Source organism: Pelophylax lessonae (genome assembly GCF_965119305.1).
Source record: "Pelophylax lessonae genome assembly, chromosome: 2".
Lineage (NCBI taxonomy): Eukaryota > Metazoa > Chordata > Amphibia > Anura > Ranidae > Pelophylax > Pelophylax lessonae.
The window spans coordinates 394,013,788-394,040,586 of NC_138769.1; the positions used below are offsets into that span (position 1 = coordinate 394,013,788).

General features: G+C 42.5%; 1 protein-coding gene across 1 annotated transcript in view; it reads right to left on the minus strand.

The window, feature by feature from the left end:
- Window positions 1-26,799, minus strand: part of LOC309548128 (multidrug and toxin extrusion protein 2-like) — a gene marked incomplete at both ends in the record, with an annotated part of 383,785 nt that overhangs the window by 239,299 nt on the left and 117,687 nt on the right. Inside the window, 2 exons of the mRNA XM_082248093.1 lie at window positions 18,362-18,404; window positions 19,260-19,408. Coding sequence (XP_082104219.1) covers window positions 18,362-18,404; window positions 19,260-19,408 — 192 coding nt within the window. The remainder of the gene's footprint in view (window positions 1-18,361; window positions 18,405-19,259; window positions 19,409-26,799) is intronic.

Sequence of the window (26,799 nt, forward strand, 5' to 3'; positions counted from 1 at the left end):
GTGCGTGGCTGGGGGGATACGGAGGACACAGAGGATACACCTCCCACAGAGGACAGCTTTTCATTGCCTCTGGGCAGCCTGGCACACATGAGCGATTACATGCTGCAGTGTCCCTGCAACGACCGCCGAGTTTCCCACATAGTAACTTGGGCTGATTACTGGGTGGCCACCCTGCTGGATCCCCGTTACAAGGACAACGTACCGTGCTTAATTCCCTCACTGGAGCATGATCGGAAGATCCGCGAGTACAAGCGCGCGCTGGTAGACGCGATGCTGCTGGTGGCATTCCCACCTGACAGCGGGGCCTTAGTGGAAGCACAAGGCCAAGGCAAGGGAGGAGGAGGAAGAGGTCGTCAACGCTGCCAGGGCACCGCCAGCACCTCAGAAGGCAGGGGTAGCATGGCCGAAATGTGGAAAAGCTTTGTCAGCTCGCCACAACAAGCAGCAGCACCAGCAGCTGATATGGAACGTCTTAGCTGGAGGCAGCATTTTACTAACATGGTGGAGCAGTATGTGTGCACACGCCTAGACGTACTGAATGACGGGTCTGCCCCCTTCAACTTCTGGGTCTCCAAGTTGGGCACATGGCTTGAGCTTTCCCTTTACGCCTTGGAGGTGCTGGCCTGCCCTGCAGCCAGTGTATTATCTGAACAGGTATTTAGCACAGCTGGGGGCGTTATCACAGACAAGCGCAGCCGCCTGTCCATAGCCAATGTGGACAAGCTCACGTTCATTAAAATGAACCAGGCATGAATCCAACAGGACTTGTCCGTACCTTGTGCAGAATAGACATGTATATCGGCCTCACCCAGCCATTGCTGGATTTGATCTTTCTTACTCTTTTGGGGTGTACCCGAATGTAAAAAGTTTTTTTATTAAAAACCAAAACCAGTGTTGGCTACCTCGTCCTGCCATGCTCTTAAGATGATTTTGCTGCCATTTGCAGCCCTCTAGCCCTTTCCATGTTTGTTTTAGAGGCATTTTAGTGCTCAAAAGTTCGGGTCTCCATTGACTTCAATGGGGTTCGGGATCGGGACAAAGTTCGGGTTAAGTCCAGTTCACGAACCCGGACTTTTTTTTCAAGTTCAGTCGAACCCGCCGAACCCAAACATCCAGGAGTTCGTTCTACTCTAGGGGTGGTGTCTTTGTGGGTGCACACAGCAGAGAGTGAAGAGGGTGCAGATAGAGAGGATGAGGAGGGTGCAGAAGAGGAAGGCTGAGTGAGCCACTCAACCAAGTCTGGTGCATCCTTTGACGTAATCAAACGCACCTTCTGCAAATTCCCACTTTGGCTCCGGCCTGGTGCTTCTGCCCTACCCCTCTGCGGAAGGTCCTACCTCTTCCTCTGCCTGTCATTTTTTATATGACCCTGTGACAAAAGTCTCTAGAGAAGCACAGTATATGTGGAAGAAAGTATATAACACCCCGATTCAATCTGTTGTTTTGGGGGGGCCACTGGTCTATCACACCAGTTTTAAAAAAAATTCCCAGTAACTTTTGTCACTGTGTGTAGCAGAGTTAACGCAGCGAAAGAGGCAAAATTTCTGCAGTACCCAAATACACTATTATGAAAGTATATTGTTATATAACACCCCAGTTCAATCTGTTGTTTTGGGGGGCCACTGGTTTATCACACCAGTTATGAAAAATATTTTCTAGTAACTTTTGTCACTGTGTGTAGCAGAGTTAACGCAGCGAAAGAGGCAAAATTTCTGCAGTACCCAAATACACTATAATATGCTTTCTATATTAGAAAGTATATTATAAGTGTATTACACCCCTATATACTGCACACCAAACAATAGTACACCTATACCAGTCCTTTAAAGGACTTTTGTGGACCTATTACCGAGCAATTTGTGTCACTGACAGTCTGTCCCTGCTCCCCACAGCAACCTCTCCCTACACTGACAAAAGACAGAATATAGACCAAATAATAGTACACCTATACCAGTCCTTTAACGGACTTTTGTGGACCTATTACTGAGCGATTTGTGTCACTGACAGTCTGTCCCTGCTCCACGCAGAAACCTCTCCCTACACTGACAGAAGCACCTATACCAGTCCTTAAAAGGACTTTTGTGGAGCTATTTGTTAGCGATTTGTGTCACTGACAATCTGTCCCTGCTCCGCACAGCAAACCTCTCCCTACACTGACAAAAGACAGAATGTAAAATGGCAGCCAGATCAGGTCTATTTATAAAGGTAGGGGCTATGTCCATGTGCTGAAATGTCTCAATTGGCTGTCCTGTACCACCTGATGGTTGTGTCATGGGTCAAAGTTCTTCACAATGTAAAATAATATGGCGGCCGCGAACGAGCAAAGTTCGCCGTGAACCGACCGCCGGTACGAACCGCAAGGCCATCTCTATTTCTGTGCTGGGGGGCTCAGTCTTTGCTGCGGAGCATGCACTTTGGGGGTCTGTCTATGCTGGGGGGGTGGGTCTGTGCTGGGGGTTCAGTCTGTACTGAGGGATCTGTGCTGGAGGGAGGTTAGTCTTTGTTCTGAGAGGGAGTCCATATTATGGAATATGTGCTGGGGGTGGGAACAGTCAGTGTTTTGGAAGAGTCATTACTGAGTGGTTTGTGCTGGGGGGGGGGGGGGTTTAGTCTGAGCTGAAGGGTACATGTTGGAGGGTCGGGTCTGTGCTGAGGGGTTTCTGCTGGGGGTCTGTTCTTGGGGGTCAGTTTGTGCTTAGTGGCCTGTGCTAAGGGGGTCATTCTGTAATAAGGGCGTCACATATTCCATAGTTTGTAGACACATATACATACACACACACACACACACACGTGTATGTGTGTATATATGTGTAGGTGTGTGTGTGTGTGTATATATATATATATATATATACACACACACACACACACACACACACACACAGAGTATCTAACAAAAGTGAGTACACCGCTCACATTTTTTGTAAATTATTTTTAGATCTTTTCATGTGACAACACTGAAGAAGTGACACTTTGCTACAATGTAAAGTAGTGAGTGTACAGCTTGTATAACAGTGTCAATTTGCTGTCCCCTCAAAATACTCAACACACAGCCATTATTGTCTGAACCACTGGCAGCAAAAGTGAGTACACCCCTAAGTGTAAATATCCAAATTGGGCCCAAAGTGTCAATAATTTGTGTGGCCACCATTATTTTCAAGCACTGCCTTAACCCTCTTGGGCATGGAGTTCACCGGAGCTTCACAGGTTGCCACTGGAGTCTTCTTCCACTCCTCCATAACGACATCACCGAGCTGGTGGATGTTAGAGAACTTGCACTATTGGTGTATTACTAGTATTGGTGTATTACTAGTATTACTGCCACACCCCTAGAGGGAGGGGCTCCCAAGACCTTAGGGAGGAGGTTTGAACAATGTACTACTATTTAAACTTCTGTTTGTGATTAGCCATTTTTATGATTTATTAATAAAGCCATACTATTGAGGATAATGCGCTAGATCGGTGCGCCCTTCTTTGTTTTCTTGTGTTTGTAGTACTGTTGGACTACCCCAGTCCTTTTGGGCAGCAAGACTCTAGCCATCCGAGACGCCATATGTGAGTCCCGTGGGAAGTGTGGTCTGGGAGCTTGGATTCTAAGCGCAGGAGAAAGGTGGCATCACCATATTGTTTTGGATAAAAAAGCCTTGCATGGACTTCCAAATCTCCATCCTTGCCCTTAAGCTTTTTAAAATTAGTAAAGGGCTCCATTACCAATTTTCCAAGGGTTATGCCTTTGTTATGACCACCTTTCTGATGTTGTGCAAACAATGCACAGTACTTGCAAAAAAAACCCTTTTTGGCAGGTGAATACACTAGCCAAGGAAAACTGTCAATATGTTGCTTTGACAAGTATTGTTTTATTTTCCGCGTTTCTCCATTCTTGGAAGTGATGTTCTGAACAGAGAACGATAGTTCATATCCAGGAGGGGGTTGCCATGCATTTTCCAATAGCAAGCATTTTGTGTAGTCATTCATTGTTTTTCCAAGATGTGTGCCAATGTCTACTTATTAGGCTACTGCTGGTTTGAGGTGGGGTATCAACAGACGGTGGCGACACATTAGAATCTGTTTGACAAGATATTGGCTCTACAATTGTACCAGAACAGGATGGGAGCGCAGTGTCAATTTCCATACTTGAAGAGCTTTCTAGTACTGACTTTTCTCCTGATTACTTTTTTGCACTAGTACTGAAGAAGGAATCTATAGTCCTGCATTTTGCTCTTTTCTGACTCATTCTGCTGTTTCTATAATAAAGCACAAAAGTGCACACCACATAAATTGCTTTATAGAACAGCACTGCACACACATTGTTGACATGTACATGTACCATAACTGGCTGGCTGGGCCTCTTTAAAGACATGATACAGGAGATGGTCAGAGACTGCAGACATGATACAGGAGAGGGTCAGAGACTGTAGACATGATACAAGAGATGGTCAAAGACTGCAGACGTGATAGAGGAGATGGTCAGAGACTGCAGACATGATACAGGAGATGTCAGAAACTGTAGACATTATATAAGAGATGGTCAGAGACTGTAGACATGATACAAGAGATCAATGTATCAATGCAGCCTCACCAGTGCCAATCAAATGCAACCTCACTAGTGCTCATCAAATGCAGCCTCATCAGTGCCCATCAAATGCAGCCTTATCAGTGCCCATCAAATGCAGCCTTATCAGTGCCCAACAGTAGTAAAAAAAAAACAAACTTGTCAGGGGTTCTAAACCTTCTATCTCTATCCCAAACTACATACACTTGCAGCACAAAAATTAGCCAGATGATAAACAAAAAAATACATATTTTTACCATTTATATAGGAGAGAGGGAGAAAATAAGAAAATATTGCAGTAATAAATTATGTTCCGCTTTAAGACCCTGCCTTCATTTTTCCGCGTCTATTTCCTACTTTCTAAACCATGGTTGAATTATATCAGAGACTCTCTTACTTTCTGTTGTGTCTACAGAACAGGAAGTGAGAGAAAATCTCCTTAATGGGACACTGACAAAAAACAAATTAAAACTCAAAAACACCTGTGCTCGTAATAAAAAGATGATATCAATAACCAAATAGGAGCAGCCAGCACAGTTTCCTGGTAAAAACAATATCAATAATATTAAATAAATTCAGCGCTTTAAGCATGAGTAAAGTCCATAACATTAGGAGATGAAAAGTTGATAGATAGGGATCCAGTGACTGTGGTTCCACACGACAGGTGTTAGTGAAAAGCCGCCACTGATAGAGGGGACACACACTGACCTTTACCCCAAATGTTGGACTACTCAAAAGTAGTAAATAAAGCGTTTATGTAATGAACTCCAAGCTGGCGTACTCCTTGGGTCTTTTGGTAACTGTGTCCAATCAAACTATAACACACTCCTTCCAGGACAATACTGTATTCTTTTTTGGCAAAAATTTGAAGAGTGAGGCGTGAGCTGAGGAGTACAGAGAATTAAGAACCCTGGTTTCACATTTTCAACAAAAAAGAATACAGTATTGTCCTGGAAGGAGTGTGTTATAGTTTGATTGGACACAGTTACCAAAAGACCCCAGGAGTACGACAGCTTGAAGTTCATTACATAAACACTTTATTGACTACTTTTGAGTAGTCCAACATTTGGGGTAAGGGTCAGTGTGTATCCCCTCTATCAGTGACGGCTTTTCACTAGCACCTGTCGTGTGGAACCACAGTCACTGGATCCCTATCTATCAACTTTTCATCTCCTAATGTTATGGACTTTACTCACGTTTAAAGTGCTGCATTAATTTTGAATGAGAAACAACCATTCCCTGCTCATCCCAAAACTAGAAAACAGAAATAGGCATTGCATACACTAACTTTAACCACTTCAGCTGTGGAAAGTTTTACCCCCTTAATGACCAGGCCATTTTTTGCGATACAGCACTGCATTGCTTTAAATGACAATTGTGCAGTTGTGCGACGCTGTACCCAAATAAAATTGATGTCTTTTTTTACCCACAAATAGAGCTTTCTTTTGGTGGTATTTGATCAGCTCTGCATTTTTTTTTTTTTTTTTGCACTATAAAGAAAAAAGACCGACAATTTTGAAAAAAATATATATATATTTTTTACTTTCTGCTATAAAACATTCCCAATAAAATTTTTTTAAAAACCTTTGTTTTTCATCAATTTAGGCAAATATGCATTTTGCTACATATTTTTTGTAAAAAAAAAAAACATACTAAGTGTACTTTGATTGGTTTGCGCAAAAGTTATAGCGTCTACAAACTATGGGATAGATTTTAATTTTTTTTTTTTACTAGTTATGGCGGCGATCAGCAATTTTTAGGGGGACTTTGACATTGCGGCAGACAAATCTGACACTAAATGACACTTTTTTGGGCACCAGTGACACAAATACAGTGACCAGTGCTAAAAAAAATGCACTGTTACTGTATAAATGACACTGGCAGGGAAGGGATAACACTAGGGGTGATCATGGATTAGGTGTGCTCCTAGGGAGTGCTTTCTAACTGTGGCGGGGATGGATGTGCTAGAAGAAAAGAGAGATCTGTGTTTCAGCTTAGCTTAGGCAGACGGCCGTTCTGTCATTCTCCTGCACGATCGCGTGTGCCCCGCTGATTGGCTCCCGCAGTGTCTGATCACAGCAGGAGCAGCGCTCCGGCAGGCATGCATGTGCCCCCGAGAACCCCTGGCCCCCACTCCACGCCCATGGAGGACCAGAGGGACGTCAAACATCACTTCCACCCAACGGCATTAAAGGGTCACATTTTTAAATAACATTTTTTTTTTTTAAATTGCTTTTAAGTGTAAATGTGAGACGTGAGGTCTTTTTTACCCTAGATCTCACATCGAGGAAGACCTGTCCTGCTTATTTCTATTACAAGGGATTTTTACATTCCTTGTAAAAGGAATAAGTGCCGGTTAACATTTGTGCAATCACAGAGATTGCATGTAATTCGGAGCGCACTGCTCCTAAAGTTACATGCGATGTCTGTGCGGTGCAAATTCAGCCATACAGTTTGTATGGCTGAATTCGCACCGCAATCGCACTGAGTGATCCGATTCTGTGCAAACTTTTAGATCGCACTGCGATATGCGATCTGATCTGGGGGTGTCGTTAAATTTGAATTGACACCCCCAGCGTATCGCATATGGCAGTGTGAAGTGCCTGTTGTGCGGATGCGATGCGGAAACACGCTGTATATTCGCAGCGTTCCCGCATCGCATAAATGTGAACCGGCACTAAAAGTGATCAAAAAAAATATTTTTAATAGGGACAGTGTGAAAATAAAAAATAAAATACTGGTAAATAAGAAAAAAAAATGTAAGCACCCTGTCCCTCTGAGCTCGCGTGTATAAGCGAACGCATACGCAAGTCGCGTCCACATATGTAACCACACATGTGAGGTATCGCCGCGATCTTTAGAGGGAGAGCAATAATTGAACCCTAGACCTCCTCTGTAACTCTAAACTGGTAACCTGTAGAAATTTTTAAAGCGACGCCTATGGGGATTTTTAAGTACCAAAGTTTGTTGCCATTCCGTGAGCGTGTGCAGTTTTGAAGCATGACATGTTAGGTACAGTATCTATTTACTCCGCGTTATATTATCTTTCACATTAGAGGGGAAAAAAAATGGGCTAACTTTACAGTTTTCTTTTTTTTTTTTTATTCACATAAGTGTATTTTTTCCCAAAAAATTGCGTTTGTAAGACCGTTGTGCAAATACGGTGTGACAAAAAAATTGCAACAATCTCCATTTTATTCTTCAGAGTGAGGGTCCTTTCACATGGCGCACCATCCAAAGAGGTCCGTTCTGCTTAGCGGTGGGATCGATCCGCCGATCCCCGCTGAGCAGGTGGATGACAGCTCCGTCTCCGCTCTGTGAGTGGAGACGGAGCTGTCAGATCCCCACTGTCCTCTATGGGGAGATCGGATGAGAACGGGCCGCCTGTCCATTCTCATCCGATCGGATCAGATCCGCCAGATGGATGGAAAATAGGGTTTCCATCCGTTTGGATTTCACAGACAGGATCGAATCGGATAGCAGCGGGTGTCAGCGGAGATGTCTCCGCTGACATCCGTTGCACCATAGGGATGCATGGAGCATCCGATCAGGTCCACCTAAAAAAAACTGAAAGGAGGATCGGATCGTCCGTGTTAAAGGGGCCTTAGTCTCTGCAAAAAAAAAAAAAAAAAGTTTTGGGTGTTCTAAGTAATTTTCTAGCAAAAAATACTGATTTTAACTTGTAAAGTGACAGAAATAGGCCTGTTCCTTAAGTGGTTAAAGTGGAGTTCCACCTATTTTAATAAGTTGAGATGTACGTAATCCCCTTAAAAAATGCTTTTACCAATGCAAACTATTTTTCGGCCCAGGCAGAACAAAGCCTTGAACGGGAGACAGAGTGACTGATGCGGAGATCGACATAAGGAAGGTTTCCAGTGACATCTCCTATAGACAAGTAAGACTGTTCATATATAAAGGAGGGAAACATGTCTGGAAACTCAGAACTTAAACTCTTAGTGGCCAAGCTGAACAATGACAATTATCAGCTATGGAAGTTTAACTACTTGCCTTCTGTGCACTTAAACACCCTTCCCATCCAGGCCAATTTTCAGCTTTCAGCGCTGTCACACTTTGAATGACAATTGCGCGGTCATGCTACACTGTACCCATTTGAAATTTTTATCATTTTTTTCACACAAATATAGCTTTCTTTTGGTGGTATTTAATCATCTCTGGGTTTTTTATTTTTTACAAAAAAAAAGAATAAAGACAAAAAATTTTGAAAAAAAAAAAAAGTTTTTCTTATTTTCTGCGAGTAAATTTTGATAATAAATTTTTCTCCTTCACTGATGTGCGCTGATGAGGCGGCACTGATGGGCACTGATAGGCTGCACTGATGGGCACTGATGAGGTGGCACTTATGGGCACTGATGAGGTGGCACTTATGGGCACTGATGAGGAGGTACTAATATGCCGCACTGATGAGCACTGATAGGCGGCACTGAGAGTCTGCACTGATGAGCACTGATAGGCGGCACTGCTGGGCACTGATAGGCGGCACTGCTGGGCACTGATAGGCGGCACTGCTGGGCACTGAGAGGTGGCACTGCTGGGCACTGACAGGTGGCACTGCTGGGCACTGAGAGGCGGCACTGACGGGCGGCACTGATGGGCACTGATAGGCGGCACTGATGGGCACTGGCGGATGGCACTGGACACTGACAGGTGGCACTGATGAGCGGCACTGATGGGCAGCACCATCAGTGCCCACACTCAGTGCCCATAGTGCTGCCAGTCAGTGCTCATCAGTGCCTAGATGAGCAGGCACTGATGGGCACTGACTAGCAGCACTATGGGCACTGATTGTGGGCATTGATGGGGGGCACTGATGGCGGGCACTGTGGGCACTGATGGGGGGGCACTGTGTGTGTGTTTTTACCTCTTGTAATCAGGGCACTGGTGATCGGTGCCCTGATTACATTCTCCTGTGTCCCCGGCGCTGTGAGGCTCCCCCTCCTTCCTCACACTGCAGGCTCCGTGTGAGGAAGGAGCGCCGGCGATGAGAGATGATCTCATATGTTTACATATGAGATCATCGCTCATTGGACGGCCAGATCACGTGGTGAATGGCCGCTGTGATTGGCCATTCACCACGATCTGTGATCGGCCGTGTCCAAGGGACACGGCCGACACAGATTTTCCCCGCAGCGCGCTCGCGGGAGCGCGCTGGGGGCGTGTCACTGGGAGGCCGTTTAAAAACGGCCTCCCGAAAATTCGAGTCCGCGCTGCAGCCGTATATAGGCTGTAGCGCGGATGGGTAGTGGTTAAAGTGGAAATGCTATTATCTAGAGACGACTTGTGGGAGGTTACCACCACAGAGAGGCCACAGGACAATAATCAGGACTGGGACAAGAAAAACAGACAGGCACTGGCCACCATAAGCTTACTAGTGGAGGATGATCAGCTCATACATATACGCCATGAGGACACAGCAAAAGGCATGTGGGACATACTGAAAAGACTGCATGAAAGATCCAGTTTAAACAGCAAGCTGTTTCTACTGCGGAAACTTTACAGAATGAGACTTAGCAAAGAACAGGACATGCAGGAGCATATAAACACAATGCTGGAAGTGATTGCGCAACTCAGATCAATCAGGGAGAATATAACAGACAGCCATGCTGAAGCCATGTTGTTATGCAGTTTGCCCGATACATATACTGCACTGATCAATGCACTGGAGACACGACCTAAAACAGATCTGACGCTAACATTTGTAAAAACCAGGCTCATAGATGAGTATCAGAGAAGAAAGGAATTAGTGCATGACTCCACAGAAACCGACACCAGAACTGCTCTTAAAGCTACAGATGCAAGGTTACACAGGAAAGAGACCAGAGTGTGTTTCAGATGTCACAAACAGGGACACATAAAGAAAGACTGTACTATATGGAAAGCAGAGCAAATAAGACAGTGTCCCTCTTATGCTAAACAAAAGGTCAAAGCCACAATCAATGATCCATGGAAAGAAAACTGAATGCCACATTTAAAGTGACAGGCAACCATAAATGTCAAGGCTGGTGCATCGATTCGGGGGCAACCAGTCACATGACGAGTGATAGTGTCAGGAAAGGAATCACCATTCAGCAGCAATAGATCGCCGGATGCAGAGCAGGTGTGTCACCACGCCCATCTCCCCAGCCCTGGCCCTATATAAGACGCTCTTCCGGTGTGCTCAGTGCTGGTTTATCGTCAGCTCCTGTACCCGTGACCTGTCCGTTTACCTGTGTTTTGACCCGGCTTGCTTCTTTGACCTGTCTGCATCTTCTCCCTTGATCGACCTTGGCTTGCCTGACCACTCTTTGCTCTGACACCCCTGCTGGATCTCCTGTGTACCGACCTTGGCTTGGATCTCACGGACTCTCTCTTGTCTTGCCCCTTTGCTACCTTCCACTTGGCTCATTACTTCCGGACTGATTAACTGTGTATGACCCTCTGCCTGGCATTAGCCTTGTGTCTTTTTCCACTGAGCACCTTTAGATCTCCTGGAAGCGGTCCTGGGTGTCCATACCATACCATCCATCCATCCGGATTTCACCAGCATCCAGTGCTCCTTGGGACGTGTCATCTCCTGTCTCACCTCCAGGGGTGATCCGCACTGAGCTGCAAGGGAAGCCCTCTCAGCACTTCGGCCTCAACCAAGGTACCTGACAGATAGAAGTTTTTTCACAGAACTTGATCTGAACAACAAAGAAACTATTTATCTTGCAGATGGAAGCAAAATACATGCAGAAGTATATGGGCATGGAACCCTTGTATGCCCTGATGATGAGGGACACAATCTAGCCATACCAGTGAAAGATGTGCTTTATGTTCCTAATCTAGAAGGAGGACTCTTATCTGTGAAGCGTCTAACAGCCAGAGGACTCACTGTAAAATTCCAAGGTGACAAGTGTTCAATCCTAAACGGCAACCAGACAGTAGCAAGTGCCAAGCTGGATGATCATCTATATCACCTCCACACAGTGAAGGAAAAGGTGAGACTATGTACACACAAGCACAATGACTGTATACATATATGGCACAGACATCTAGATCACAGACACCCAGAATGCATAAAGGGACTACAGAGGAGGAATCTGACAAGGGATCTAACAATATCTACTTTTCCAGTTACTGTTAAGTGTGAATGTTGCATTAAATGCAAAGCTAAAATAGCAACACTTCCCAAAGTCAGTCAGAAGAGAGCTTCAAGACCACTTGACTTAGTTCACAGTAACGTGTGTGGTCCCCTAAACCCACCTACACCTGGAGGCAAAAGGTACATAGTGACTTTCATAGACGACTATTCAAGCTACACAGTCACCTACCTAATGCAACACAAGAGTGAAGTTTTTGACAAATTACAAGACTATATATTAAAGACCAGTAACAAGTTTCAGAGGAAGTCTCTCATACTTAGGAGTGACAATGGAGGTGAATTCACAGGATATAAGATAAAAGTTAACTTAAAACAGAATGGAATAGAACATCAAAAGACAGTCCAATATACACCAGAACAAAATGGAGTAGCTGAAAGAAAGAACAGAACTCTGACTGAAATGATCAGATGTATGCTGACAGACTCTGGACTACCACAAAAATACTGGGGTGAAGCAGCTATGACAGCTACATATTTGCAGAACAGACTTCTTTCCAGAACAATAGAGAAAACTCCATATGAACTTTGGCACAATGAGAAGCCAAATGTAAAACACCTAAGAGTTTTTGGATGCAAAGCATTCATCTACATACCTGAAGAAAAAGGCACCAAACTCCAAAACAGAGCATTTGAAGGTATCTTCGTTGGATACAGTGACAATGTCAAAGGTTACAGAATCCTAAATCCCAAAACAGACAAGGTTACCATTAGCAACAGCATAACTTTTGTTGAAGATTTAAGAGACAATGTAATGACAGCAGTAGAAGCAAGAATAGAAGGGAAAACTGACATTGACCAGCCTATCTCTGTAACTTCTGAACAAACAGTTGAAGTGAGTGCAGACTCTACCAGTACTGAAGAACAGACACAAGAAGGCTCAGACACAAAACCGAGACGTTCAACAAGAGAAAACAATGGTAAACCACCTGTACATCTCTCATACAAAGCAAGTTCTGCCAGTATCAACGAACCTGCAACCTGGGAAGAAATATCTCAGCTTTCAGAACAAGAAGCAAGTAAATGGATAAAGGCTGCTGATGAAGAGATAAAATCCATGCATGACACTAAAACATTGACACTTACAGAACTACCACCTGGAAGGAAAGCCATAGGCTGTAAATGGACTTTCAAAGTGAAATACAATGCAGATGGTACAATTGAACGATACAAAGCAAGACTAGTAGCCAAGGGCTATTCTCAAAAATATGGAGAGGACTATGACGAGACGTTTGCACCAGTAGTCAAGCACACTACAATAAGGACTTTACTGACAGTAGCCGTCACAAGGAAAATGCAAGAGAAACATTTTGATGTGAAAACGTGTTTCTACATGATGAGCTAACGGAAGAAATTTACATGGAACAGCCGCCAGGGTTCAAAGATGAACAAAGGCCAGACCTAGTATGCAAACTTTGCAGGAGTATATATGGTCTAAAGCAAGCAGCCAGAGTGTGGAATATAAAAATAAATGATGTGCTTACACATCAAAATCTTTTGAGGAGTAAAGCAGACCCCTGCTTATACACAAAGAAATTGACAGACAGATGGGTCTATATGCTTATTTAAGTGGATGATATCCTGATTTGCTTTGAGCAAGAAGGGGATGAAGCAGAAATCCTAGAAAAACTAAATCAGAACTTCAACACCAAAGATCTTGGCAAAATAAAGAATTACCTCGGCATCCAGATCGAGAGAGAGGAAGATGGCAGCTTTCTTCTGAACCAAAGACACAAAATACAAGAAATAATTGAAACATTTGGAATGGAAGACGCCAAACCAGTAAAGTCTCCTATGGAAACCAACTACCTAAAGGAAATAAATTGCCAAGATAACCCATTACCTACTAATATTCAATACAGGAAGGCAATAGGAAAATTGCTGTATCTTACCACTGCTACAAGGACAGACATTGCAGCAACTGTTGGAATCCTATGCAGAAAGGTTTCAATGTCAAGTCAAAAGGACTGGAATGCTGTAAAGTGAATCATTCGCTATCTTAAAGGGACGTCACACTACAAGTTAAAGTTACCAGCAAGTGATGAAAGCACCTTAACAGGATATGTGGATGCTGATTGGGCAGGAGACACCAGCGACAGGAAATATACCAGTGGCTACTTATTTTTTCTGTCAGGAGGTGCCATCAGTTGGACTAGTAAAAAGCAACTCTCTGTTTCACTGTCATCTACTGAAGCAGAATATGTTGCTGCAGCGCAAGCAAGCCAAGAAGTTATATGGCTGAGACAGCTATTAACAGACTTGGGTCAACCACAGTTGGGACCAACAGAAATCTATGAGGACAATCAAGGATGCCTTGCACTTGCGCACATGGAAGGAGTTAATTCAAGAACCAAACACATTGATGTGAAATTCCACTTTCTTAGGGATCTTCAAGAGCAAGGTCTTCTTGAGTTACTTTATTGCCCAATCGAGGATATGACAGCAGATATCCTTACAAAGCCTCTGACCGCTGAAAGACACTCAAGGCTTACAAAGAAGATGGATTTAATAGACTAAGCCTTAGCTGTTGAGAAGGGGTGTTGGAGATACAACAACTTTAAGCTAAGCCTATAAACTGCAGTTCACAAAAAGGACACTAGATGTCGCTAATGCTCAGTGATATGCTATGCATTTTCTATGATGTGTTGTAATTTCCTGCACTGTACTCGTTGGTTACTTTTTCCTGTCTGTGTTCTTCTTACAAATGAGAAGATGACATCTATGCTATCTGTGGTTATGTTCCAATAAAGAAGCCAGTTCCTGTTACTCCACAATATCTGATCTGAATGGACTCCGCTGCACCCAGTAATCGCACTCTGCAACACTTACTGTTGGCCGCAGCTGCTGTATAGGCCAGCGGCACGGCAGCTGGACTACAAGAGAATCTTTCAGCTCTGTCGCGCTGCTAGCGGGACTCGGCACTGTGTGGTGGACTGGAGTCTCTGGAGCGTGTGAGTAATAAGTGGGTAATATTCTCGGGGGCAATTGACCCGATGCCCCCCCTGGATCCGCCACTGTCCTGCTCACCCCCTGATTTTCCACTGTGACAGTGGGCAGGCGTTCTTCTCCCTGCACCTGCTGTTAGAATTTAAAAACAATGCAGCTGTGTGGGGCTCTGCCTGCGCAGCTGCAACAATCAAGTCCTGTCTAAGTGATAAGTCAATGCATCAAACAATGAATAAAGTTTTGTGTCACTCTTTATTTTGGTGAAAAATAGTGTTCAGTTGTCTGCTCTGCTCACCTTTAATATAGACCTTCTTAACAAAAGGTCAAATATAGGTGTTAAAAAACATAAGAATCCTGCTAAGTATCAGAAATCTTCCAAACCATACAGAGCTTTAGCCCAAATCAATTATCTCTCAAAGGATAGCTTCATGGATCAAACAGTCAGTCCAGATTAAGGGAATTAATTCCACGTATGAGCTCAAAGGGAAAACAGAAACATCCATAGTGTTCTCCCCACAAATTTTATTCAATAAAATAGATTAAATAAAACTCACATTAAAAAAGCAAACCAATCATGTGTATGTACAATTGCTTGTGGCACAGCACTTGTTAAAGAAGTATAACCAAAGCTATTTTGGCTATATTTCTCCTGGGCATCACAAGAGTGTACTTTGTTCCTTTGGGGGGATCAGTGCAGGCTTTCTGCTCCAGGAGCACATTTTTTCACGTATTTTGGAAGGTTTGCTGGACTGAGTGAGTTGAACACTGTTTTTCACCTAAAGGTGGTGCACACATTCATGTTATTTTTTAAGAAAGAGTGACACAACTTGAACTTTATTCACTATCTATTGCATTTGATTGACTAATCACTTTAAGGTATGTTGTGTCGTGTTTTATTTGATTTATTATTGTGATATTTAAGTCGATCACAGTATTAAGCACAATACATTGATTATGCTATTATTGAGTGATTATTTTTACTAAGTGCGAGAATATAGTAACTGTTGCACAGACTTTTGCTTATATTTTTTTGCCACAGCGGCAGAGTCTTGTAGTATCAATGAACTGATCCACTGATTGAGGGGGCAATGCTAAGCAGGCTCCTAAGAAAAAATAATAATAAAAGAAAAATTTTTTTAACTGCAAAAATATGTAAATTTTTTCATTTTTTATTTAAAAAAAAAAAAAAAGGCGAACTTGGCCTTTAACCAAGTTGGCTCAAACAATCTGTTTAAAGTGAAAGGAATACTGAAGTTCCACTTCAAGCACAATAGACCATATCAATGCCTAAACTAAAGATTTCTTCATGCTTTTGTGAGATTGGGAACATGTATATAAATCCCTGGCCTGGTCACTGATACCTGTTTTTCTGTTTGTGGCATGCCTTGATCTTTTGCCTGAACACAATCTGCCCTGACCTACGCCTGTCATTCAGCCTCGCCTAAGGTCGGCCATGCATTAATCGAAGTTCAGCAGGGACCGGCTGGAATACATTCCATATGTGAGCAGGCTGGTTGTACACAAGCCAAACTATCAATCATCTTGTGCACAACCAGCCTGTTTTTCTGAATGATCAAGTGCCAGTGGCTATAGTCGGCAACACTGAACATTATATTCTGACAGCAAGGAAGGTTCCCCACAGCAATATCACAGCACAGCTGATTCCCCATCCACATCGAATGTGTAGATGTAGGATTCAGATCAATTTTTTTGTTTAACCTGCTGTCTAGAAGAAAAAAATGATCAATGTATAGGCTAACTATCACTGCTTGCCCGTGGCCAATTAACGAAAGATGCTCTTGTCTGACAATCAGATGCTTCACTTCAAATGTCTTTGCAGCAGAATACAGCATAATACAAGCCCATAGCTGACAACTTTTTACCTATTTGTCCCATGCTGTCTTCATCCCGAGCTGTGTCCCAGGAATCACAGACATCTCACAGTTGACAATAAATAAAATGATCATTGTTCTGACTCTTGACTGAACTGCAGCCTGTGCAGTTCAAATGAGATCCATTAAGTCTGTCACCAAACTTGTGGCAGTGTGCGAAGTAGTGCAGTGCCACATAACTGACTCTTCTTGTATAGTTCTAGCTGTCCCTAGCGTCATTCACAAGCAAAGTAATATGCCATCTGATTCTCCGGACATAGACTGCCTTCTTTACTCTTGCAGGAAGAGGAAACAGTGGGAGAGAGACTGTGCCTCTTCGGCTTGTTGGCCTACCTAACTGTATGTATAAGGTACTTTTTAAGCATTCTGTGAGGAATAACCTCTGCTGGATCATGTTCGCAGTCCAGTGTCCTGTGTGCTGGGTCCAGTGACCTGTGTCTCAAGTCCAGTGACCTGTGTCCTGAGTCTAGTGGCCTATATCCAGGGCCCAGTGACCAGTGTCCTGAGTTCAGCAGCCAGTGTCTTGGCTCCAGTGACCTGTGTCCTAAATGCAATGACCTGTGTCCTGGGCACAGTGACCTGTGTCCTAAATGCAATAACCAGGAACCTATGTTTAGGATCTAGTGATCAGTGTCCTGAGTCCACTGGCCTGTGTCCTGAGTCCAGTGGCCTAAATCCAGAGTCCAGTGACCAGTGTCATGAGTTCAGCAACCAGTGTCTTGGCTCCAGTGACCAGTGTCCTGAATCCAGTGACATGTGTCCTGAATGCAATGACCTTTGTCCTGGATCCAGTTAACAGTGTCCTGCCCCCCTTTTCACCATCCCATCCCCCTTTTCACCCCTCTTTCTGCAGCACTGCAGGCTTTTAAATGTTAAACTACAATAAAACAATATTCTAAAGTGCGCTGTCCTTATACAAATGAATAAATCACCGCAAGAGAGAAAACATGTTGATGTTTTTGAACTGAGCACTTTTTGCACTTTATAACATATTTGCACTATGATTTGTGCAAATTTTTGCACATGATATATGGACTTGATTTAAATGGATTTGTTAAAATAGGATGAGTTTATTATATGTTTAAGGTACTTTACTATGTTTCTTATGAGATTACTGTGAGGACAGCGCACTTTGGAATATTGTTTTATTAAAGTTTATTACACATCCTACCAGGATTGGTGCTTTAGATGCAGCAATCCTTTTAATTATTTTTAAAATATATTTTTGCCACTTAGTTTATTCAATAACTGTGATCTAAATAATTTTTAGCAAGTGCACTAAGAGGCAGCATATCACTTCCCAGCCACTTGTTAACCATGGATCGTTTTTCAGAGGGTTGGCAAGGGCCGCCGAAAGAGTAAACAAGCTCTAAAAGTTGTAACTAATTGTAAGTAGATAAACAAGCACATAAATCATTTTACAAATAAGCAGTGACTTATTTCCTTTGTTTCTGTCCTTAATATGATAAATAGACAGTATTTTAAAATGTTATTGTAGAATAGGTTAACAATATGCTTCTTGTAGAAATACTAATATTTTAAAAGAATGCCAGTCCCTAATTAAAATGCATTCTCCAACTGTGATGACTTGATGTACACATAGTAAAAAAAAAAAAAAGGTGTCCCTGGAAAATTTTTGGAAATATTGGCAACTATACAAACCACTCCTTAGACTTTGCTCCTCTTAGCAGCCCATCCTACCGCTGGTAACACAAAAGTTGAAAACAAACCAAATACAGCATTTTTAATTAAAGCAAACTACATTAGAAAATGTGTATATATAGAAATAGGTCCCAGTCACAGGAGACAGGATGTAGTACAGTAAAAAAAACTTACAGGCAGAGCAGGTAAAAAGATCATCACATATTTTTGTGTTAACCTGTAAAAGAATGCATATGAGTCTTTTAACATATGAATACTTTATTTATTCATCTTACATTTATCTTACCAACATACATGTTTGTCACTGCTGAGATTTCCTTTAAATACACCTTTGATTCGTTTGATAAGCACATCCACAGAAACATTGTAAGTGTTATTGTAATACTGATAAAAATATGGGACAGTTGTGCTATAGAAAATGTAGCAAGCAGCGTGATTCTCATCATGTTACAGAAGAGGGAGTAAAACTGTAGGGAGCAATGCAAAGACCAGAAAACTCAGGCAGAGAGACCATACCAAAGGTTTATCAGCATTCACCCATGATTGATATTTTGTACAAATCTCATTTTTTTTGTCCTTGCAGAGTCAGAATAAATACATTTTGACTACCCTTAAAGCAGATTTCCAGTTTACTTGTTTGTTTAAAATAACTTGTTCAGCTCCTTTAAAATTAAAAAAATGCAACTGTTGTTGTAAGCCTCACCTAGTCTCCAGCACTGTCCTCACAGAAACTCTGCTGCAAGCCTCTCCTTGCTAGCTTCATTCAACCCACTTCTTGTGAGCCCAGGTAGTCATGGACACACTCCCCTGGGGGTGTTTCACCATGTTGGCTTAGGTTCTGATAGCTCAGTTGACATCAAAACATCAGCACCTCTCTGCATGACTGGAGATCACCCACCATCACCAAAGAGAAAAGTGCATCCTGAAAATCATGACTTGCCCTAAACGCCCAGAATAAAAATGTATGAAAGGAATTTTTTCTTGTGATCTAAAGCCTGGAGTTCTACTTTTACTCAGCAAATGCAAAATTGTTTCCTGCATAAGGTAAGAGGAAGAATGAGATTTCACTAACCTGGCAATGTCTGCGTTTTGTTTGCACAATAGCAATATCTGCTCTGTATTAATAAATAATGCACAGCAGGGGAAGCAGCACAGCATTAAAATAAGAATTCCTCTTTGCAGGATTGTTCCCACTCGCTTCAAATTCTTGCTGCCATATGTCTAAAAGAATGAGAATATACATACACAAGTATAATTATCCCAGTTAATAATATTCTATCTAACTAATGAAAGTTGATGCAAAACTCTATGCAAATAGTGGAAAATTGTATACTTAGGTTTCTGTGATTTTCTTTTCCTGGTGCCCATCCAGAATATGGTGGTTGTTGCCCGCATGCCCACCATCCAACCCACAGGATCAATTATAACAAAGGATCAATTTATAATAATAGAAATTTAGTTTCACTATTCTCATAAATAGCTCCAAGACTAGGGAGGTTCCATATGTTGCCATGGATAGGCACCAGGAAAAACAATTACAAAAATGTAAGAATACAATTTTCTGATTTCCTGGTGCCTTTGTGGCAGCATATGAATAGTTAATAACCCATTACATAAGTGGATAATGCTTGCAATAATGATATTTAATGAAATCAGCGCACAAAGAATTCCAGAGCTCTCTTGCAAAAGTGTTTAGAAGTAACTCTGGCTGTATCAACACTGTAAAACATCTCATGGGAAACTTTAGCATAAGCTACCCAGGAGGCAGAAACACTTCTGGTAGAATGGCTTTTCAAAGCTTTGGGAACAACCTGCCATTAGCCCTGTATGCTCTTTTGATCAGCTTGATATAATTAGAATCACTGTTACTGGATTATGCAGAGACTGGAATGTATTCAGTGGCATATCATCCATGTTTGCACAGTGTGCCCTACACACGGGCCCCCGAGGGAAGGGGGGCCCACTGTGCACTGACTCAAATTGCATACATGGATTTGACCTTGAGGTGCTACAGTTGAACCTGTGAATGCCGTTGTCACGTACCTGATCCGAGGCCGAGATGCAGAGAGGGCTTCCCTTGCGGCTGAGTGCGGCACATCCCTGTGGTTGAGACAGAGAGTGTAGCGCCCACAGAAGCACTGGTTGCCGGCAGGGTTCTGATGGTAGACAGGTGGTCTCTAGCAGAGTGCCGGACAGTCCAAGGAGGAACCAGCAACAACCAGGCCATAGGTGTAAGACCGGCCGGGGGTCAAACACAGGGCTCGGCAGGAAGCTGCAACAGGTGCAAGTCAAAGGTATAGCAGGAAGGCCAGAAGCAGAGAAGTCCGTGGGAAAGCCGAGATCAGGTACTGGAGGGCAGGTAGACAGGAAGCAAGTCCGTGAGCCAAGTTGAGGTCAGATAACTGGAGAGCCAAACTGGAGCAGGGATGGACAGACTGAGCCAAGGGTCAAAGCCAGGAGAGAGAGCAGACAGGTCAGGAACAAGCCGGGTCACCTGGAATCCAGGAAGTAGCAACACTCAGGAAACAGGAGGAGTTGAAGACAATCCAGCAATTTGATGGGCTGAGCAGAGTCCTTTTATAGGCCAGTGAATTAGTCTATGGCCTGAGTCCATTGTGGCCATGGGAAGTACTGGCAAAGTTGCCAGTTGCAGCACAGCCATGAGTCTATGGCCTGAGTCCATTGCGGCCATTGGAAGTACTGGCGGAGTTGCCAGTTGCAGCATGGCCATTTCTCTGACAGCCATCAGCTCAGAATCATCCTGAATGGGAGACACACTGTACACGCACCCGCTCGAGGTCAAATTGCCCCAGCCTGACCATTTAAAGGGGCAGCAGGACTGAGCAGCAGCAACGTCGGCCAATATGGGTAAGAAACCAGGAAAGAAAGGACCGGTGTCCACTAATTGGTGAGAGGGGCAGTCAGGGGGGGAGCCTGGCTTCCCTATGGTCACTGCAATCGTTGATGATATTAAGAAAGGAGAGGACAGTAGGACAACAGTGAGTATACAGTGCATATGTACTGTATATGTTTAGTAAAGGGTTACCCAGATAGGACAAGGACAGTTTATAAATATAGTACATAGGATAGATACTGTATATAGTACAGAGAGGACAAGGACAGCATAGATTATACAGAATATACTCTCACGATGTTCCCCTCCATGGAAAGCACCCTGCTGTGCCCATCATGATGTAATGTGTCCTGTTGTGCCCCTACATAATGTGCCCTGCTGTGCTCCCCATGTATTGTGCCCTTTTTTGCTTTAATGTAATGTGCCCTGCTGCACCCCTATGTTAAGTACCCTGCTGTACCCCCTACTTAATGTGCCCCCCCACATAATGTGCCCCCCATGTAAACTGTGATGACGTGCCCCTCACGTAATGTGCCCTGTTGTGCACCATACTGTAATGTGCCCTACTGCCCCCCATGTAAAGTAACCTGCTGTGCCCCTCCTGTACTGTGCCCCTCTGTGCCCCCTTGTAATATGATCCAATAAATAATGCTACGCAACCTTCATAAACAAAAATTTATATAGTGCTGAGAAACTCTCTTAGTGTATATATGCTGAACACAAAATAAAATTAAACCTCCACAATCATCAATTTATCATGTAACAATAATGGTGATACTCACTCAGGGGACAAATATAATAAACACTTTCGATATTTATATATAATGAAAAAATTCAAAAAACAAACAAAAACTGACTACCAAATAAGAGCAGTATCACCATTATTGATTACTGACACCATAGTGCCATGATAAATTGATGATTTTGGAGATTTCATTTTATTTTGTGTTCAGCATACATACATTAAGGGAGGCTTTCAGCACTATATAACATTTTGTTTATGAAGATAGCGCAGAATTAATTATTGGATCACATTATCTGAAGGTGTGGGAACCCATATCAATGCATGCAGCAGACTACTGTGTATATACAGGTACATCTCAAAAAATTTGAATATCGTCAAAAAGTTACTTTTTTTAAGTAATTCAATTCAAGAAGTGAAACTCATATTTTATTAAAATGCATTACACACATTGTGATATATTTCAAGCATTTCTTTAATATAAGTTTGATGTTAGTGGATTACAGCTAGTGAAAATCCAAAATTCAGTATCTCAGAAAATTAGAATATTACAGAAGACCAAAAAAAAAAAAAAAAAAAGGATTTTTAATACAGAAATGTTGGCTTACTAAAAAGTATGCCCATGTACAGTATAGTATGTACTCAATACTTAGTCAAGGCTCCTTTTGCATGAATTACTGCATCAATGCGGCATGGTATGGAGACGATCAGCCTATAGCACTGCTGAGGTGGTATGGAAGCCCAGGTTGCTTTGATAGCAGCTTTCAGCTCATCTGCATTGTTGGGTCTGGTGTCTCTCATCTTCCTCTTGACAATACTCCACAGATTCTCTATGGGGTGTAGGTCAGGCGAGTTTGCTGGCCATTCAAGCACAGTGATACCATGATCATTACACAAGGTATTGGTACTTTTGTCAGTGTGGGCAGATGCCAAGTCCTGCTGGAAAATGAAATCAGCATCTCCATAAAGCTGGTCAGCAGAAGGAAGCATGAAGTGCTCTAGAATTTCCTGGTAGAGGGCTGTGCTGACTTTTGACTTGGTTCCCCAAATCATCATTGACTGGTGGTGAGGAGTAGGGATGATCGAACTTTTGAAAAGTTTGGTTCGGCCAGAACATCCAAACTCACTGAAAGTTCGGCCCGGATTTCAGAACCCCTATGAAATCAATGGACCCGATCTTTGGTAATCAAAAAACACAATTTTAAAGCCCTAAAACCCAATAAATGCCCCTAAAAAGTGCCTAGGGTTCTGGGTCATGTCCCAGGGACTATTAATCACACAAAAAAGTTCTTAAAAATTGTAATTTTTGATAAAAAAGCCAATTATTGAAAAAATTAAAAAAAAAAAGAGATTTTTTGGATTTAGTATCTGGGGTCTAAAAAGTGTACCTGTGAAGTTTCAGCTCTGTAGCATGTCCAGAACCAGAAAAAAAGATAATTTTTAATTAGAGCAGGGATGGTGGGACCCTACTTTTACACCTATATGATCATTTTTTGGGGGTTCTGGACATGCTACAGAGCTGAAACTTCACAGGTACACCTTTTAGACCCCCCAGACACAGCATCACACAAACAAAGTTCTTAAAAATTGTCATTTTTGATAGAGAGCCAATTATTTAAAAAATTTAAAAAAAAAAAAAAAAAAAAATTCTTTGGATTTAGTATCTGGGGGTCTAAAAGGTGTACATGTGAAGTATCAGCTCTGTAGCACGTTCAGAACCAGAAAAAAAGATCATTTTTCAGTAGAGCAGGGATGGTGGGACCCCACTTTTACACTTATATGATTTATTTTGGGGGTTCTGGACATGCTACAGAGCTGAAACTTCACAGGTACACCTTTTAGACCCCCCAGACACAAAATCACACAAAAAAGTTCTTAAAAATTGTAATTTTTGATAGATTTTTGATAAAGAGCCAATTATTGAAAAAAATAAAAAAATAAAAAAATTTAAAAAAAATAAAAAAATTATTTGGATTTTGTATCTGGGGGGTCTAAAAAGTGTACCTGTAAAGTTTCAGCTCTGTAGCATGTCCAGAACCATAAAAAAAAGGATTGTTTGTATTAGTGCAATTATCGATCTGGAATATGGCTTCTCGCTTTTCACACCTTGCCGGTTTAATAGCAGGCGTTTTTTTTTGGGCATTTTTTTTGGGTTCTTTGGAGTCAGGAAAAACATCTGAACTTGTGTATAGTGGTACTGTACACAAGTTCAGATGTTTTGCCTGCCTCCAAAAAACCCCAAAAAATGCCTGCAACAACACACCTGGGCGTTTTTTTTTTTTTTGACGCTAGCGTTTTTTTGGGCATTTTTTGGGGTTCTTTGGAGGCAGGCAAAACATCTGAACTTGTGTATAGTGGTATATATACCACTATACACAAGTTCAGATGTTTTTCCTGCCTCAAAAGAACCCAAAAAAACGCCTGCTATTAAACCGGCAAGGTGTGAATAGCGAGAAGCCAAAATCCTGTGCTGAAAGTGTTCTAATACAAACAATCTTTTTTTATGGTTCTGGACATGCTACAGAGCTGAAACTTCACAGGTACACCTTTTAGACCCCCCAGATACTAAATCCAAAGAATTTTTTTTTTCAATAATTGTCTCTCTATCAAAAATCTATCAAAAATTACAATTTTTAAGAACTTTTTTTTGTGTGATTTTGTGTCTGGTGGGTACCTGTGAAGTTTCAGCTCTGTAGCATGTCCAGAACCATAAAAAAAAAGATCATATAGGTGTAAAAGGGGGGTCCCACCATCCTTGCTCTACTGAAAAAATGATCCTTTTTTCTGGTTCTGGACATGCTACAGAGTTGAAAATTCACAGGTACACTTTTTAGAACCCCCCAGACACTAATCCAAAAAAGTCATGCCTGCCTCCAAAAATGCCCAATAAATGCAAGAAAAAACGCTGTAGAGAAGCCGTATTCCTGTTCTAATAAAAATTATAAGAAATGCTAATTTTTGGGGGGTTCTGGACATGCTACAGAGCTGAAACTTCACAGGTACACTTTTTAGACCCCCAGACACTATATCCAAAGAAACTGTTTATTTTTTTTTTATTTTTTTCAATAATTGGCTCTCTATCAAAAATCTATCAAAAATGACAATTTTCAAGAACTTTTTTTGTGTGATTTAGTGTCTGGGGGGTCTAAAAGGTGTACCTGTGAAGTTTCAGCTCTGTAGCATGTCCAGTACCATAAAAAAAAGATCATATAGGTGTAAAAGTAGGGCCCCACCATCCCTGCTCTACTGAAAAATTATCTTTTTTTCTGGTTCTGGACATGCTACAGAGCTGAAACTTCACAGGTACACTATACACAAGTTCAGATGTTTTGCCTGCCTCCAAAAACTCCAAAAAAAATGCCTGCAACAACACACCTGGCCGTTTTTTTTTTTTGACGCTAGCGTTTTTTTGGGCATTTTTTTTGGGTTCTTTGGAGGCAGGCAAAACATCTGAACTTGTGTATAGTGGTGTATATACACACATACTTATATGTATATACACGCCTAGACATATATAGGTGTGATAGGAGCAGAAATATATTGGTGTTAATTATTTCATTAGCGCAAGTAGTTTTTTCTGCTCCTTTCACACCTATATATGTGCAGGTGTATATATACAGACATGGGTGTGTATATATACACCCTATACACATGTTCAGATGTCATGTCTGACTCCAAACATGTCCTCAAAAAAGCACTAGCAACGCCTGCAGTCTAAAATGCTGGCGGCGGCGAAGCCATATCCCTACAGCGAAAGTCACCTAAGAGAAACTAGCTTTTCTCTATTGCGGTCACCCTGCTATGGAAGGGTTTGGTCACCCTGCCATAGCAGTTACTGTCAGTTCACCCTACACTACATTACGGTCACCCTGACACTTCACACTTTCCCTACAGAAACTAAATTTTTGAAGCTAACTAAAGTGTAAAGGAGCACCCTAACTACACTAGATATCCCTTTCCTCACAGTAATAAATGCTAAATGACACTTTTAAAGTAAAATTATCAGAACTGCTTCCACTCTCTTCCATGTCCAGTATAACAATGCTAGGAATTTGGCGGGGGCCATCTTATATACTGGGGGGCATATTCACTAATGATTGGCCTATGGACCCCCTAGTCACTCCAATCACATTCCTAGCATTCTTCTGCCCCCTCAATTGGCTTTTGCTAATGGTTCTGGTCCAATCACGGGCTTTTAAAGCTCATTTCCTGAACCATTGCATTTTGGTCAGTTCTGGTTGCCGAATTCCGAACTTTTTGGGCAAAAAGTTCTAAATTTGGCCGAACCTCGAACACCCAATGTTCGGGCCGAACCGATGGTCGACCCGAACAGTTCGATCATCCCTAGTGAGGAGCAGAAATGCATCTCTTCTGTGTGGCTTTCAGGTGCTCTTGCCAACGAGCTGAGTGGTGGAAGGTTAAATGCCTTGTCAAGCATGTGGTACCCAAATGGCTGATTTTTTTGCTATGCTAGATCTGCTTTAGGCAAAGTTTTCAAATTGCAACAGTGCGATCGGCTGCACGTGTGCTAAAAAAGGTCCAGACAGCTGAGCTGTGGGAAGTGGACGGGAGATAACAGCTCCACAAACTGGTGGAATAGGGTGGCTACTCTACTCTTCCATGATGGCTGCCTTGTTAGGGTTGTGTCTTATCCTAACCTTCCTCCTCTGCTCCATCTGGCACCCAAGTCATGTCAGTGATCTAATCATCCCCTCCATCCCCATTATCACTGGAGTCTGGAGCCAACTTGTACGCTGCTGCTGGAGGAACATAACTGCCAATGTGTCGTTTACCAGTGTTCTCCCCTCTCTATAGGCTCATGTTCCTACCTTCCTCAACCTCAGAACCAAGATCTGAATCAAGTAATGGCTATGCATCGTCAAGGAGCAAGTGGCCAATGCTGCGTTCAAATAACTTAGCTGACCACTCTATGCCTGATACTGGGGCTTTGGCAGGAGTAGCTGTGGATAAGGAGGCAGAATAAGCCTCTCTGGCAGCTGTGAAGGACTGCTCACT